General features: G+C 43.6%; 1 protein-coding gene across 1 annotated transcript; it reads left to right on the top strand.

Annotated features, from left to right (window-relative positions):
* The first annotated feature begins 3,547 nt into the window (after positions 1-3,547).
* On the top strand, positions 3,548-4,303 carry LOC148524162 (general transcription factor II-I repeat domain-containing protein 2A-like). The gene has a single exon (XM_088472199.1). The coding sequence runs from the start codon at positions 3,548-3,550 to the stop codon at positions 4,301-4,303; it is 756 nt and encodes a 251-aa protein (XP_088328325.1).
* Positions 4,304-18,817: the final 14,514 nt, after the last annotated feature.

An 18,817-nucleotide genomic window follows, 5' to 3' on the forward strand; every position in this document is an offset into this window, starting at 1 on the left:
CCAGTTTAGGCTAAATGTTGCACCAAGCTAGCTGGCTGATTAAGCTAAGCGACAGCAGTGGGCAGCACAAAAGCGTGGCAGGTCAATTTCATACATAGCACATCCAGGAAATAGAGTGGCACTGCAGTGACAGAAAGGATGGGAGTTTATTAAACTATCCGACCCTTTAGAAAGTAGAACTTGAAACCAAGAATGTTTTCAGTTATCAAGAACTAGATCAGAGGCCCGAGGGAAGTGGAGCATGTGTGTAGTGGAAGGCAGGTAAAGTAAGGAAGGATCGATTTGTAAGTTAATCAATGTAATTGTTTAATTCCAAATTTTCATCATTGTGGCATTGGGGATGGTCTTTTATGCATAGAACAATTTGTTTTTGCTCTAGTATATTACTAATATGCAATATATTTTTTAACCAAAAAAAGAATCCAACTTTAAAATCCAAGGATTCCTGACAAGGCTTATGACGCCTAGAAAATTAATAGCTCACTGCAGCCCATACAGCCCACCCTTACCCACATAAAGAATACCAGAATGATTGATTGATTTTTATTAATTAATTTAAATATCCATCAATCAAGGGGACTGTCGTGGGCATTGTCATCCCTACCGCTTTCCCCTTTGGTGTTTCCATCCAGGTTACACCCTGTGCTTGGCACATAGGTGTAACCAGTCTGAGGCCAAGAGTACCAATGAGGACCATTTACTGACCCCAGTCTGAAGGTGAAACCGAGTGGCATACTTGCACCTTGGGTTGTTGCACCACCCCTTGACACCCCACCACATTTAAGTGGTATACTAGAATGATTGACTACTTGATTGATAGATTGATTAATTAAAAAATTTAAGATGTATGAGGCACCACATTATTTCTATTTAAAAATGTACAAATTAGTAAAGAATTTTGAGCAATTGAGTGCTATGGTGGATACCATAGCTTTGTACGCGGATAACATGCTTCTCCTCTTGGCTGATGCTGACTACTCCCTGCACAATTTTCAGAGCATGGTAGATACATTGGAATTTACTCTGGTCTTTTGATTAATTGGAGCAAGTCCACTATTTTGTCTCTTAAGGGCTCCACTGGGTCTGCTCAGGCTCCAACTAACACTCTGCAAGACCACCATCACCAATGGCCCCAAACAGCCCATAATTAAAAGAAAAGTAGTGCAAGATGGAATTATCTAAGGGCCTTCCCACACACCCTTATGTTGTATTTAATATACAACATAAGGGCATGCACAGTTTAACAAACTAAGCACTTCAGTGACAGGGACTGCCACTTTTGTGACTGAAGTGCTTGGTTTGTTTGGGCCCCCACAAAACAAGCTACCAATGGGCTTAAGGTAGTTAACAGTGCTGTTAACGATGGGCTTAAGGCAGCTTAAGCTAACAGTGATGTCAGTGATCTCTACAGTGGCAAGATGTCATCGTCATTATCATTGTCATCCTCACCCTCATCAGTGTTTACATCATTGTCACACAATATTAACTAATTCCTGCTGGAAACCACTATTACAGAAGTTTCACGTAATAGGTGGATTTTTTGGTCTTATGCCCAGGCATGACAATAGCAAGAATTGCTTCCACTAGTGCCTCACTCACACAAACAACATCCTCATCATCAACATCTCTCTTTTAACTGTGTCAGCTACCCAAATATCCCCCTCATCCTGTTGCACTTCCTTTACTTGTGCTGCTCATCCCCAAATTGGCAGAGGGTGCAGAAATGGTGGTAGGAGCCTTCTCTATGTGTCCTGTTTCAGAAAGGTCAGCTTCACACATAGCACTCGTGGACACCCTTAGACTCTTTTCAGGGATTAGTGACATTTCTGAACATACAGTTTATTCTTCTGCCATAATGCTATTTTCAGCACTGATTTTCCTGTTTCAATTTTTTGACACCTCTTCTAGACTGGGAAGGTCTTGCATTGTCATATGAGGCAGAATAAGATGCCTGACTGACAGCAGTTGCAGAACCACCACTCACAAATAAAGGCCAAGACCTGAGCCTTTCCTTGCCACTGTGTGTGGTATATGACATGTTGACAATTGTATGTTTTGCAGGAAACTTTCCCTTTATTAGAGGTGAAGTTTATTCAGCAATGTAAAGTATGGTTTTGATTTCAGATGCCCTGGCTTAAACCCTCTGTGGTCTTGAGCACCGGCTTTAGTAGATGACATTAAAGGACTAGTATCAACATGACTTGTGGAAGCAGCTGTAGTGCTAGTACTTGGTTGCTGCTCCTGCTGTTCTATCAATTGATCGTCATGATCCATATCGGTGCACTGTGCAGATAATACTAGGGCAGTGGCCCTTGACCTACTAACCATAAGTCAAGGTTCTTAAACACTGTATCACAGCCTGAAGTTTTTTGAACAACAGACAGCAAAAAATGTTTTATTTTTTTTTAAAAACAACAACTACCCACCAACTATGAGGCACTGCACAGAATATTAATCAATGCGGTGGCCCTTGACCTACTGACCGATAGTGTTCATTAACACTGTATCACAGCCTAAAGATTTTTGAACAACACACACCACAAAATGTTTTTTTTTTAATAAGAAAACAACTGCCCACCAACTGCAAGGCACCAAGCTAGCTGGCTGACTAAGCTAAGCAACAGCAATGGGCAGCACAAACACGTGGCAGTTCAATTTTAAACATAGCGCATTTAGGAAATAGAGTGGCACTGCAGTGACAGAAAGGATGGCAGTTTATTAAACTATACGACCCTATAGAAAGTAGAACTTGAAACCAAGAATGTTTTCATTTATCAAGAACTAGATCGATCGATGCTTAGTAAATCCATGATTTAGACCAGACTTGTCCAACCCGCGGCCCGCGGGCCGCATGCGGCCCAGGTCGGCTCGTAATGCGGCCCGCATACCTCTCAAGTGTCCCGGATTCAGCGGGACATTCACGATATGTCCCGCTGTTCCGGGATTGCTCACTGTAGTCCCGGCGCCCCCAGACCACGCCCCCACGCTCTCCTTCACTCACTGTGCCGCCAGCGTAATTGCGCATGCTGGGCGGTCACAGTGGCGTAGCAGTACTCTGTGGTGGCCGCGGCTCCGTCGGGTGATTTCTGCGCTCTGCTTACAAGCGATACTGCCTGGTAAGCAGAGCTTGGTACAGTAGCTGTGTGGGGGTATTTGACTGGGGGTACTCAGCTTGATGCAGGGGATTTGTGGGGTGTTGGGGTATCTTGGTACAGGAGCCGGGGGGGTGGGGGACTCAGCTTGATGCAGGGGGTGGGGGATGGGTGAGAGAGCTTGGTACAGGAGCCGGGGCACTGGCATGGCATATATACTGGAGGGGGCACAAAATTTCAGTATGATGAAATATCACTGCATAGTACACCAAGAAAATTTATGTGCAAAAGCTTTAAAGATGGCTAACGTCATGCAGATTGTCATCAACGCTGTAAATTTCATAAGGTCCAAGGGATTGAATCATCGCTAATTCCAGGAATTCCTTAAATTTATGGATGCTGAGTATGGGGACATCATTTACTTTTCTGAAGTAAGATGGTTAAGTCGAGGGAAAATGCTGGCAAGATTTTATGATCTGAGAAATGAAATCAAGTCATTTATGGAATCTAAAACAAAATGTGTGCCAGAACTTGACGATGAAAAGTGGCTCACAGATTTGGCATTTTTAGTCGATTTGACCACTCATTTAAATGAGTTAAACATGCGTCTTCAAGGTGAAAACCAATTGATCAGCACAATGTTTCAAACTATAACAGCGTTTGAAATGAAACTGAAACTATGGCATTCTCAAATGAAGGCAAAAAATTTGATGCATTTTAGCACATTGGCTAAACACGCCTCTGTGAACACGGACAAATATGCAGCCTTGCTTTTCAATTTGGTACAGGAATTTGAGAACAGGTTTCAAGATTTTAGAAAAAATCAGCCATCTTTTCTGATATTTGCAACTCCATTTTCAGTGGACATTAATATATTACCTGCCAATTTGCAAATGGAATGCATAGAGCTCCAATCTGACATTCAACTGAAAGAAAAATTTGACCATGTCTCTTTAATGGACTTCTATAAGATATATGTTCCCAGAGAAAAATATCCTTCACTTCACAATCATGCCTTATTCATGTCATCGCTATTTGGAAGCACCTACATTTGTGAGCAGCTATTTTCAAGGATGAAGCACACAAAGAATAAAACTAGAACCAAAATATCTGATGAGCACCTTGAGCACTCACTGAGAATTGCAACAAGTTCCAACGAAGCAAATATGGATGCATTGGTGGCTGAGAAACAATGTCAAACATCTCACTAACTTCATTTCTAAGTAAGTTTAATATGTTAACTATGTTTTCTATGTTTTTTTTGGATGATCAGGTATCGTTACTGTTATTTTATTTTATGTGCGGCCCAAACCAAATTTTCATCTTCTAATGTGGCCCAGGGAAGGTGAAAGGTTGGATACCCCAGATTTAGACCCTCTAAACTGCCTGCAATGTCAAGCGTTTTCATTTGGAAGTTAAACATGATTCTTATTAAATTTACTCCTGAGTCTACATCATACTTGCCTACTTTTGAGAAAGCATTTCAGGGAGATTGTGAAAGCAGCACCTATGAGCACGGTGGTAAAGTGGGCATGTACTGCTACATCTGAGAGGCGTGTCATAAAATTGATTTGCATCCAAATATAAATGAGCCCCAAAGCAATTAGTAAGATCTATTTGTTGATGAAAATACACTGATACTTTTCAGAAAATGCATGTAGCCATAGGGATCATTGTGCCTTATATCCAATGCAGGGAATTGATACTAACGTTCCCATTTGAATGTACATATCTCTATTTTTTCTTTTATATATAACAGCTACATAATGGGGGTAAGGTGCAATCAGGGAGATTACTAGACTCTTCAGGGAGACAGGGAGATCTCCCCAATAATCAGAGAGAGTTGGCAAGTATGGTCTACATCAAAGAACATAGATAGAATGTCTTCCTTGGAGCTGAGGTGGATGAACAGTTTAAAGTGTTAGTGATTCCACAAATAGCAGTTAAGTGCAGAGAAAATAACATACATGACTAAATAACATACATTGCTAAAACATCATCTAAGTGCAGTCATGGCTGATACCCGATCATACATGTCATGTGTTTAGAGTATTTATTACAAATTATCCAATCGCTCAGTCTGTACTCAATAATATAAATAGCACAACAAAATATCTGACAATCATGTTCAAATATGATTGGGCTTAGAGTCATTTGGAAAGTATACACTATGCAGAGAAATGATTGGGGACTTTTTGTCTAAACTCTGCTGCCATCTTATGGATAATCTTAATACAAACATACAGGTTTTTGTGTTCTTTAAGCAATAAGCCTATCATAGCCTTCTAATTATAGATCAGCAAAAATGAGAAATCTGCGCCTGATTCAGAGGTGTATGCTAATACGGCTGCTGCTGCGCCTCTGTACGTAGCAGCGGTGCGCAAATATGTTGCAGCCATCGGGATTTGTATTGAGACGCTACCAGGTGCTTCGTAAATCCAAGGGACAGCGTACAAAGATGCAGCATCGGTCACAGATCAGTCGATAATCAGCCTTCTGAGTAACCCTATGGTCGTGCAGAATGTCCACAGGAACTGAGGCGCCAGAGCCATTTTTCCTGCATATGGAATCGCAGTCACGGGCAGATACAAGGTCGCGACAAACCTGCATTTCAGTGAGCACCCCTTGTTGCTGCCCCCAAATGATCCCTGCCTGTCAATCACTTTGTGAATAAATCCTCACTGCGAGTGACATTGGTATAGAAAGTGACACATGTGCAGGGCGACTCATACGCATGCGCAGATTACCGATAATCGCTCAACTGCATAAACATCAGCATCGTGTCCATCTCTGAATACCTCTGTCCTGCTGAATATTTAATTCACCCTGCATTATAATTTGCCATTTCACATACTTCTCGGAATTTGGCCTTTAGTGTTTCATCTGTAATTCTGTAGCTCTATAAAATGGTGTTTTACTGGAATGGCAAACCAAAACAATTATTCAACATGGGAAGCAGTCAGGAAGCATCCCGACTGTTTAACCCAGGCAAGGAGTTAAATGACAGGCGTCGAAATCCCAACGCCTGTCATTTTACCTACGCCGGGGGCCCGACACCCAGCTTACCGATCAAAGGTAAGCCGGGCGCAGACAGCAGCAGGGGGGAGGCTTAGGTTTAGGGTACCCGGGGGGGGGACTTAGGGTTAGGCACTCCCCTGGGAGTTTAGGGTTAGGCTAGGGGAATGGGGGGTTAGGATTAGGCACCCCCGGGGGGAGGTTAGGGTTAGGCACCCCCCCGGGGGACTTAGGGTTAGGTGGCGGGGAAGGGGGGATTAGGGTTAGGCACTTGGGGAGGAGGTTAGGGTTAGGCACCCGTAAGGGAGGGTTAGGGTTAGGGGGTAGCATAGGGTAGGAAATACTTACCTTAGGCAGGGCCGGTGCAAGGTTTCCGGGCGCCCTAGGCAACATTTCACCAACCGCACCTGCTCCCTCCAATTCATTCCACACATCAGTCTCCCCAGTTAAATAACATGCCACACAGCAGTGCCCCAAATTCATAATATATACTACAAATTCATAATATGTCACACAGCTGTGCTACAAATTCATTGTATGCCACTCAGCCATGAATTATGCCATTCATTTATTTTTTGTGGACTCAGCGGCGCCCTCCAGTGGCCGGCGCCCTTAGGCGGCTGTCTAAGGTTGCCTAATGGTAGCACCGGCCCTGACCTTAGGACGATCGGTATTTTCACTGCTGCCGGGATGCCGCTGTCTGGATTTGAATGGACGGCCATGTGGCCAGCGGTCAATCATACTGAATCCATTGAGCATTGTATCACTGAAATTTGCTCAGATTTGTTCTGCAACAAACTGTACTTGCTCAGCTTTTTGTCATAGTTCACTTATTTTTACTTATGATCATAGATAACCAGTGCGCGAGTTGTTCTACCATGCAAGTGGGTGAATTGTATTTGTACATAAATTATTCTTAAACAAGAACATATGGATGGATCATTTCCCTGAGACTTGTAAAAATGTATTGTAAGTAGAGATGTGCGCTGACCCCTGTGTTTTGGTTTTGGATCTGGATTCATCTTTGTGATTTGGTTTTGCTTTTGCTTTTAAATACTATGTAATCTATCACATAGGAACCCATTTTGTGAATGTGTTTTAGTATGTTTTGTATTTTTGTAATTAAGAAATGCCTATGTTTTTAAGTGTATTAATCAGTGTGGAGTAGTGCTGGTTGAAATGATAATCGGGCAGTATATGGGAGCAAACCATAATTGATTTCTCCCACATGCCGAAAAACTGCAAAAAAACGGTCATCACAACTAGTTGAAAAAAATCAATCATGTTTAATTTTTCCCTTCTAGTTAGGCGACTATTGCTTCAGTGTAGGGCAGTGATTCCCAACCACGGTCCTCAAGGCACACTAACAGTCCCTGTTTTAGTGATATCCATGATTAAGCACAGATGGTTAAATCTAAATAACTGAGGTACTAATTAAGTCACCTGTACCCAGCTATGGCTAACCTTAAAACCAGGACTGTTAGTGTGCCTTGAGGACCGTGGTTGGGAACCCCTGGTGTAGGGGAAAAGTTGGCCACTTTCCCACAACTGAACAGTTATAACAGAAGTAGACACTGTTCGCCTATTTCTACTCTGCACAGCACAGTACAGGTTGGGGACACAGCCATGTACCCATGTACTGGCTGCGATCATGTGATGCTTCAGCTTGCCGGATCTACCCTGGACCTTACCTACTTGGTTATTGCTGCCTGCCGGTTTTTACCCATAAGGAGTCGCAGATGAGGGGTATCTGTGTTGCTTGACACCAGCTCTGTGCACACCACCACTGGCCACTGATCCTTGCTGCAGGTGATCTGCTTCATCCGGCAACTACAGAAGGGGCTATGCAGCTATAGAGTACTGCTGCCAGAGATATCTCCCCTACCGGGCCGTAACTAGAGCAGTGCGACCTGTGTCATGGCACAGGGCACCGCAGGGCAGGGGGCGCTGTTTGGGCCTTTCAATTTTTTGTTTATTATCATTCTCACTTGTAGCTTCCTCTTATTTTATCTCCAGCATCTCCTGGCCTCCCCTATGTCTTCCCTGGCCCTTCTCCATGAGACCATGGCCCTTTCTCGGGTGCGCGTCTTATGTCCCTATTTGAAAAATTGGTGGTGGGGTGCCAAAGCTTTTCCTGGCACAGGACACCAAAAAGTCTAGTTACGGCTCTGCTCCCCTATATCATATAGCCACAAAACTCTGCTGTTACAGGCACCCTGCTAGTGAGAAGTAAGGGCCAAGGGCAGCGACATTCCTGTGCTCTGTGCATTGGCACCGCTCCCACACCCCTAGTTACAGCTCTGCATAGAAGTACATGGTATAATACTTAATTATTTCTGCATACCACAAAACTAGACAATTATCCTGCCTTGAGAACCACTACTAAAAGTATAAATTTTATAAAGAAACTATGGAAACATTTGTTCTGCAACACTTAAAATGTTTGGTGTGAAAATATACAATTGTTCTATACCAGATCCTGTAAGCTCCTGGCAGTGGTTATTTTAGCATTATTTTTGTAGAAACAGAAAATGAATTAAATGGAGATACTAGAATTAGTAGGTTGCAGTATAATATGATATTCTCTGGATAATCTGCCAACTGTCAAAACTGGAAACTGCTTTTATGAAGTGTCTTCAAAGAGCGTGAAATGTGTGTTCACCTTGAAATGCTCTTAGCAATCCACTGTGCAAATACAGCTGCATTGGAGGTCCCCAGACATTTCTGTTTATAACTTGCTATTAGCTCAGGCAAGCACATGGCTTAGTACAGGAAATTAGTAGCAGGGGGTAACATTTTTATTATTCTGATAGCAGGAATGGATTAGTTTAGTTGGTAGCCAAAGAGCTTTTTATCCCCACAAAGCAACCTAGTTTATATACATTTTGTAAAGTTGGGTGATAGCTTCTACTAAGAACAGAATGACTGTTGCACCAACCACCCACACTTATATGAAAGATACATTTAATGGCACATTTTCTATTATTATTAGTATATTTTATCTAGGGATGTGCGCCAACTCCCGTGTTTTGGTTTTGGATCTGAATCTGAATCTCCTTCGTGTTTTGGATCTGGATTGGTTTTGCCAAAACTGCCCTTGCGTGTTTTGGCTTTGGATCTGTATTTTTTTTATTTTTTTTATAAAAACTGCTAAAAGTACATAATGTGGGATTTTTTTTGTTTCTTACAGTATTATTAATCTCAATAACATTAATTTCCAGTAGTTTCCAGCCAATTTTGGCCACCTCACAGCTCTCAATATTGTTTTCATCCGGTTTAGGGCCAAAATTATGCACCAAGCTTGCTGACTGACTAAGCTAAGCGCAGCAATGGGCGGCACAGACATGTGGCAGTTAAACTTCCAACATGGCACATAAGGAAACAAATGTTTTCATTAATCAAGAGGCCTGAGGACGATGCAGTATGTATGTAGTTGAAGGCAGGGACAGGAAGGGTTGATTGGTAGTAAATTTTATTTAAGTTTTTGATTCCGAATCAAATTTATGAGGGAGGAGGGGAGAGCATGGGTGAACAATATGTCCCTTGTTTTGTCCACAAAATCAACTTGGTGGTTCAGAATATGTTTTAAAATTAAAGGGGAATTCTGGAGATGCTGTCTGTGGCCATAAACATTTCTGGACATTTTTGTCATTCAGCAACCGCAGCTGTGGCATTTCAACTTCCAACATGGCACATCAGGAAACAAATGTTTTTTATTATTCTAGAGGCCTGAGGGAGTTGGAATATGTATGTAGTTGAAGGCAGGGAAAGGAAGATTTGATTAGTAGTAAATTGAATTACATTTTTTTTATTTCAAAGCAAATTTATTAGGGAGGAGGGGAGGCATTTACAAAAAATATTAAGTCATTCACATCAGTCCTTGCCCCAGAAGAATCCTTGAGCGCTATGCCTGCTGCTGCTGGAAGTGAATTTCCATACCAGAAGGGACCCGGGAAGACTACTAGTAGTATTTAAAAAGATAAACACAATTGACTGTTAAACAATCCTTTGCAAGGGGGAGCAAGTATAACAGCAGTCACCCAGTTGCACAGTGGTTCACTAACGCCATAACATCTATGCTGGTATTAGATGTGCATCCAATATCCACCAATAATGCAGTGGGTTTTACACAGTTAATTGAGGTCCTGTGTCCCAAATCCCATTTAGATTCTACTTCACTAAAAAATCAATTCCCAACCTGTACAGGGACATTAAGAAAAACTTAATTAGTGGCCTCCAAAATGCCATTGTTCCCACTGTCCTCTTAACCACAAATATGTGGACAAGCGGAACAGAGCAAATGCAAGATTTAAGTCATACATTGTGTCTTTCTTCACAATGGACACAGTTCTGAAGAGATGGCAAAGAGCTGTTGGTAAGCAAATTGTCAGCTCCAGTGGCACGTGATGCAGCGATGGCTTCTCACTTTCCCAAAAGACCCACTGATGATGCAGATGAGTCAACACAACCAAGTTTTGACATCTGGTCAGGTCTAAAAGAATTGCCTACAATTAATGAGACCTCTACCATGACTCCATCTGATATGGTCACCATTCAAAGAATGGTTGAGGACTATTTAAAAAATTTTAATGAATGCATTCAAAAAGGCATGTCAGACAGTCCATTTTACTACTGGCAGGAAAAAAAAAGTCAATTTGGAAGCCGTTGCACAAACTGGCTTTGCTTTACTTGAGCTTCACACCCTACACAAATGTCCTGCTCTTCCTGGTGCACTTCCACAGAAGCATCCTCGATTTATATGTCAGCATGTTCACTTGTGCTTACATCATCATGAGGCAGAACCACTGGTGGCACTGGCAGCAGCTCCAGCACTAGTATGTGAGTCCTGCTCTCCTCAACTGATTGTTCTCCATTTCAACAAACACAAATGAAGTGGGGTACAGCACACATGTCAATTTGTACCAATTTTAAATATTACACTGCAGTATCAATGACCTACAGTGTCACAAGATTTTTTATGAATAAGAAAAGAATTACACACTGCACTATCACTTACAGTGTCCCAAGACTTTTTATGATTAAGAAAAGAATAACACACTCTGCTTACAGTGTCACAAGATTTTTTATGAGTAAAACACTGCGCTACCACTTACAGTGTCACAATATTTTTTATGAATAAGAATAACACACTGCGCTACAACTTATAGTGTCACAGTACGTGGATGATAAACTGCGGTCTGGCGGCAGTGTCACCGAACAATAACAGCGCAGCTAAGTTACTAACACTAAAAAATAAAAAATCTTTCATTTTTATTTTTTAAAGAATAATAATTTTATTTAACTTTTATTTTTTTACACTGGGAAAGAGCACCCCTGGATGAGGCAGCAGCCCTTTGATGAACAGCGCAGCACCCTTTTATGGACAACAAAGCACCCCTGCGGAGCAGCGAAATGCGGGCGGATCACCTGCAGAGTCACAAATACGTGGATGATAAACTGCGGTCTGGTTGGCAGTGTCACCGAACAATAATAGTGTTACTAGTTAGTTACCAACTAGTAACTACCTAGCACACACAAAGAAATGTAAAAAAAAAAAATAAGATTTTAATTTTAACTTTTATTTTTTTTACACTGGGGAAGTGCACCCCTGGATTGACAGAGCACCCCTAGAAGACACAGCTCCTATTTATGAGCTGCAGCCCTAGCCCATTGATGGACAGGACAACACAACAGCACTCGTTTATGTACTGCAGCCCAAGCCCCTTGATTGACAGGACACCAGTGAGTGATACAGCAGCACCCCCCACTTTATATACTGAAGCCCCAGCCTAACAACACTGCACCCTTGAATAAATAGTGACAAGTCACTGACAGCAACACACAACACTGACTGCACCCTAGAAGAACAGAGCACGTTTGCTCTGTACACTCTCCATAGCCAGAGTGAAAATGGCACCGATTATTACCGGGACCTTTATAGAACCCAAAACACGCGAGAATCCGACAGCAGGAAGAAGACGTATTGCCTCGTCTTCAGATCCGTGTCATGCGGGAAACCCCGAGCCGAACACGGATATCGCCTCGTATCACGAAGTCCGGGTGGGTCCGGTTCTCCGAGAACTGGACCCGCTCATCTCTAATTTTATCTATAAAATATGAACATATTAAATAGCACTGTACATTAAAGGGGATCATAATACAAGTAAAAATATTTAAAAATAAATAAATTGAAGGTAAAGATGACCCTCTCCAACAGTCCTAGGCGAATCCCTCTCCCTGCTCTTCACCTTGCACTATTCGCATTTGCAATAGTGCGGCTGTTACTGCGCATGCGCTGGCAGTAGCAAGGACTGGCCAGCCGATCTCTGCAGCTGACATGGCTGATGGACAGGGAACCCACGCTGATGCTGGACAGAGGAGACCCGGAGCAGAGACCCAACGCTGGACTGTTCACACAGATTATGCTGCTACCAACCCGCATCCCACCGCAAACGCACACCCCCTAGCTTCCACTTACCTGCCTAGTGATCGGTGCTCTGATGAGGTCCTCTCTCCGGTTCTCTGGTCAGCTGCTGACCAGGGTCACAGTGCAGGAGCCGGAAGACCAGCTGACTGGAGCCCCAGGGGACCTCACCAGAACACCGATTACCGGTTCCTGGATGCAGGTAAGTTTTTTTAAGTATCTGCTTGTGGTCTATTTAGATCAGGGGTGGGGAACCTTTTTTCTGCCGAGGGCCATTTTGATACGTATAACATTATTTGCAGGCCTGGTAGAGGCCACGTCCCCTCCGTGTGATGTCACACGGGAATGGGGCCACAATCGCCAGTGATTACAGCAATGTCCGGAGTATCCTGAGGATGCTCCGAGGAGCTGTAAGGGCAGCGGCACTGCTGCATAGATTCTGTACAAATATTCACTTGATTTCAGATACTATTTAAAGATAGTTTATCATTTAAGGGCCAGGTACAAAGTGATATTCATAGCATTTTGTAGTTTCCCCTTTCTGGCATGCACATTTCCATCTCAGTTTGCAGCCCCATGGTGACTGTAATTTGGTGTTCCGGGTGGTAATGGGGGTGACGCTGTTGCACTGATTTTGGCAGCCATGTTCAGACGGACATTCTGTGTTTCCATAGGGCTGGTGCAATGGTCAATGATGTGACCAATGTTGTGCATCTTAATATGCAATGTGGCAGATGGGCGTCGCCCAGTTGGCATTAGCATAAGGACGCAGTCATGCTGTGGCAAAAGATGCAGTCGTGCTGTAATAGCGTGAACCTCTGAATCAGGCCATGTCTGCGTGCAAGGAATTAAATAGTGTACAGTGTTGTGGGTGACACTGCCAAGTAGATACATAGGGCCAAATGTACTAAGCTCTGAAAAGTGATAAACTGGAGAGTGATAAAACACCAGCCAATCAGCTCTTAACTGTAATGTTTCAATCACAGCCTGTAACATGACAGTTGGGAGCTGAGTGGCTGGTTGTTTATCACTCTCCACTTTATCACTTTTCAGAGCTTAGTACATCTCCCCCAATGTGTAATGAAAAATGCATGTTGTTAATTTAAACCTGGAGGTTTACTTCTTTAGGCATAATCCTACATCAGTGCCCCATTGCACGTTTATAAATTTTATTATTAGAGATGTGCACTGACCCCCATGTTTTGGTTTTGGATTTGGATCTCCCCTAGTTTTGGATCTGAATCTGGTTTTGGATTTTTTCCTCCGTGTTTTGTTTTCATGTTTTGGTTTTGGATCTGGATTTTTTCTTTAAAAATCATAAAAACAGCTAAAACCACATAATTTGGGCCTGTTTTTGTTCCTACAGTATTATTAACCTTAATAACAATGATTTTCAGGCATTTTATTTAACCACCTCACAGCTCACAATACTGATTTCACTATTTTTCACCAATATAGGCCAAAGGCTGCAGCGAGCTGGCTGGCTAAAGTAAGCAATAGAGCAGCAGCACAAACGCACGGCAGTTTAAAAAAAATAGCAGACATCTATGAAACATTGCCACACAGCAGTGGCAGACAGGATGGCAGTTTAATAAACTATAATAATGTCAGTTGGCAATGCCCCAAATTGTGTCAAATGTAAAGGAAAGAGGAGCAAGATGGAATTGTCCCTCCCACCCACTCTTATGTGGGATATTAAAAAGGACATGCACAGTTTAACAAAGCACTGAAGCCACTAGGACTGACACTTTCGTGGCTGAACTCCTTGGTTTGTTTGGGCCTCACAAAACATTTTTTGGAAGGACTAGCTTCAATTATTAAGGAGGAGGTTGATGATGAGGGTGTTGGTGGTAGAGATTGCATGTGCTGGTCCAAACTGCTGGTAGATGATACTGGACTGCTTGTTATTAATTTACAAATTATAATTTTGATAAACAAATTGCATGAACTTGCTGCTAATGATGTAACAGGGAGCAGGTGCCTAGATGGTTAACGTCCCTTCCTCTGCTAACTTTGGCTTTACAAATGGAACAGATGCCCTCACAACTGTTGTCAGAATTTAGATTAAAATAATTCCACACCCAAGACGTTGCTTTTCTGGCTTTCTTTTTATCATTAGCAAGAACTGCTGCCACTGGTGGCTGATTTACGCAAACAACATCCTCATCATCAACATCCACATTAGTGTCAGATAGGACACAAATTTCCCCCTCATCCTCCTTTTGCACTTCCTCCTCACTATCATCCTCATTTATTATTATTTCACCATCTAATACTAGCACAGCTGTCATGGCGTCGGTGATCCACTGTGAAACTGGGTGACAGCTGTTATACTTACTTCCTATATCAAAGGACTGTTTAATAGTCTATTGTTTTTTTAAATTACCGATCACGAACGAGGATGTAGGTGATGATGCAGGTGTTGGAGATCGAAGGCGCTTGGATCCCACAGAGAGGGAGCAGGTAGGTAACAATGTGTCACGGCCAGGGTATTTCAGCATGGCGCTAGGCGAGTGTTACCTGTGAGGTCATTGTGGCGCGGGCTGTCTGGTGGCGGAGCTGGTGTCTGGCGGGGGACTTTGGCTGCGCGCGTTGTTGTGCGGGCCTGTTGTCACTCTGCGCTGGTAAGGCCTGGCGGCGTCTCCGTTCCATTTGGCATGGGCGCCGCCATCTTGCCTTCTGGCCATGTGATGCGGCTGGCCAATCCTGGTGAGTCACATGTTCCCTCCGGTCAGTAACAGCACGGCATGGGGTATTTAGGAAGGGTCAGTGCCTTCCTTCTTTGCCAGTGCAACGTGTATCTCAGCCTAGCTGAGAGGGAGTTCTCTGTGCTTTCCTGTTCCTGTGAATTCGCTGTCTGCCAGACTGCCTGTCAGCTCCTAGCTCCCACTGGACTACCCCGCTTCCTCCATCACCCTTGCCCATACCTGAGTGCCTGAGCCTGCTGACATCCTGCGCTTCAGTTCACTACCTGCAAACCTGGCTTGATTATTTTCAGTTTCACTACCTGCACACCTGGACAGCTCTAATTGTTTCTACTTGGACATTAACCCTTTTGCTCCCACCACAGAACTCTTGTGCACATTTATATATTCCTGGACTTTTATTTACTGCCACATTATATGTCTACTCAAGCACTTATTAAAGATCCTAGTTTTATTTTCAAATCTGCTTCGTGATCGCTCCTGTTACCACCCCGGGTCCACAAACAACCCAGAACATAACACAATGGACTTGTTATGTTTTGAGTTTTGGAACTTGGCGACATACAATTTGATATTTGATGAATGCGCTCCAAGTGACTTAACAAGGAGGTTCCTAGGGGGTTTTGGTCCCTCCCTCTACTCACTCTTGTATGGCAACGGGCACATATGGCTTGACAACTGTTGTCCGGATCGGGATGGAAATAAATCCACACGTGAGAAGTAGATTTTTTTGTCTTTTGTCCCGGCATGACAACAAGGGGCTTTGGCTTTTTCAAACCATGGGCAACAGCTGTTGCCTTACTTACACAAAAGACATCCTCGGCATCAACATCCTCATCACCAACACCATCTTCATCATCAACATCCTCATCATCCTTAGCACCTTCAACTACCAAAATATCCTCCTCCTCCATGTGCAATTCCCCAGAAGCATCCTCAGTGACTACGTGTGCAAGATGCATATTGCCATTTTTTTGTTTATCTAAAGTCAAATATCCTTTCAATTTTTTTTTTCTTCATTTCAGTAAAACCTGCTTTCCCATATCGATGGCGTGACTTAAGCCCTGGGGCATGGGCCTTCCCAGAGGTAGAGGAAGTTGACGGCCTTGCACTGCTGGCGGCAGCTACAACATGTGGTTCTCGGCCTTGCTCTCTGGTCATGTGACAGCCCTCCATATTTTTTCTGCAGTCTAGAAGCAGGGTCACAATCACCAATAGTGTAGCCAAGGTGCGGTTACAAAGTTCACACAGATGCAGTCGTGCGCACACACAAAAATATTAGAAAAAATGACAAATGATGATTTATATTTTTTGTGAGCTCCAGAAGAACTTGGCCCCAGAGTAATGATTGATCACAACTGGAGTCTGGCAGCACAAGGTTGCAACTTGCGTTACTGGCTGGATCTTGTGCACTACTGCGATTAAGCCGAAAACCCACCCACACAAACAAGATAAAAATATGACACTTTTATTGTTTTTTTTTTTTTTAGAACAACTGGAGTCAGACAGCACAAGGTTGCAAATTGCTTTACTGGCTGGAGCTTGTGCGCTACTGTGGCTCAGCCTAACACCCATGCACACAAACAAAAAAAAAATATGACACTTTTATTGGTTGTTTTTTTTTAAGAACGACTGGAGTCAGGCAGCACAAGGTTGCAACGTGCGTTGCTGACTTGCTCTTGTGCACTACTGTGGTTAAGCCTAACGTGCATGCACACAAAAATATAAAAAGACACTTTGATTGTCTTGACTTTTTTTTTCTTTTGGAGTCCAGAACTTGGGCCCAAAGATGGACACAGGACAAGCCCAGGACACAGCAGACGGCCCAGATGGATCAGCAGACAGCACAGTGACCAGAGACCAGAATGGATCAGCACAGACAGCACAGTGATAGTCACAGCACCGTGACCAGAGACCAAAATGGCTCAGCAAGCAGCACAGTGACAGCACCGTGACCAGAATGGATCAGCAGTCACCAGCCCAGGACACAGCAGATAGCATCAGCAACTCTCCCAGCCCTACACTACCCACCCTCCCTGTTCAGTCTCCACAGCCAGAGTGGAAATGGCATCCGTCACGTGGTCCCTTATATACTACATTGATCATAGAGACGAAAGCTCGCGAACGGCGAGATTTCCGTCTCTATGGTTTTGCCTCGGTTTCGAGAACCGAGTAAGGCGGTAACCTCTGAACCTGCTTGGATCCGACTCAGATATGCTAAATTCGGGTGCGTTCGGTTCTCTGGGAACCGAACCTGCTCATCTCTAGCCATTATAAAGAACATGTGTGTGATCCTCGCATTCCTGGACAGCCCATAGGCCAAGCAGCGGGGCTAGGAATCACTTTGCTCTGTTACTTGTCCCTCATCACTTTAAGGCAGGGATGGGGAACAAGCCCGCGGAATCATTAGGTCCGGTCCTAGAATGGCACCCTGCAGCCAGAATATATGCAGCAGTGCCGCCTGGAGCGTCCTTAGGTCACTTCAGACAGTCACTGTCTTACAGCGGTGTAATTGCTGTAATCACCGGCGATTGTGGCCTCGCCCCCGCGGGCCTGCATCAGGCTCACGAATAAGGTTATATATATATATATATATATCAAAATGGCCCTCAGCAGAAAAAATGTTCCCCACCCCTGCTCTAAGGGCTCTATTTATTATCATTTTACTAAAATAAAGTGAAAAAGGGTGTTTTTTTCACACCCCTTTCACATTATTTTAGTATTACCTAAAGTTACTAAAGGGCAATTGGAGTAGAATTCTCAAAATTCTACTCCAAGCCCTAATTATCACATATTTTTATTAATCAGATCGTATTTCCCATAATTGTAATGGGAAATGCGATCTGTCTGCAAGTTACTAAAAATAAATTGTGAACAAATAACGGGGGAATATTCAGGGTCTCCCCTAGTTACCAGACTCCTGCTCTGCTCTAACAGGCAGAGCAGAGGCTGGAGCCGGCCCCAGTGATCAGCTGTGTGGTCTAAGCAGAGAACCACAAGCTGATCACTGCTAAAAAATAAATAAAACAAATAGTAAAAAAAAAAAGCTTACCTGAGTCCAGGGACCGGAGATCAGGGCTCCAGTGATGTCCTCCCTCCTGTCAGCTGGTCTCCCATCCTGCACTGGGACCCGGTCACAGTGCAGGATGGGAGGCCAGCTGACTGGAGCCACGGAGGACATCACAAGAGCCTGATCGCTGGGGGCGCGGGGGTGGTCGCGATCGCGATCGGTGGCGCTTAACGGCAGTCGGTCGGCGCATGCGCTGGCACTTCTCACGGTATTTTTGCAAATAACACAGTGGTAAGTGTGCGGAGGGGATTCGCAGGGACAGAGCTTAATCGCAAGCTCTGTCCCTGCAAGGGATTTTTAGTAAATCCCTGTTGTATTGGCTGAATTCGCAATGCGAATTCAGTCAGCAATATCACACTACAATCGGCATTTTAATGCGGATTGTAGTAAATAGACCCCTAAATCTCATAGCAACGTGGCCACCAAAGGCCTGATTTATAGATAGGAGCAAATCCAGTTAAAGGGTAAAAATTTGCACCTGGACAAACCATTCAGTGTACTTTCTCATTGT

Source organism: Taudactylus pleione, unplaced genomic scaffold (genome assembly GCF_031769625.1).
Source record: "Taudactylus pleione unplaced genomic scaffold, aTauple2 ptg000121l, whole genome shotgun sequence".
Classification (NCBI taxonomy): Eukaryota; Metazoa; Chordata; class Amphibia; order Anura; family Myobatrachidae; genus Taudactylus; species Taudactylus pleione.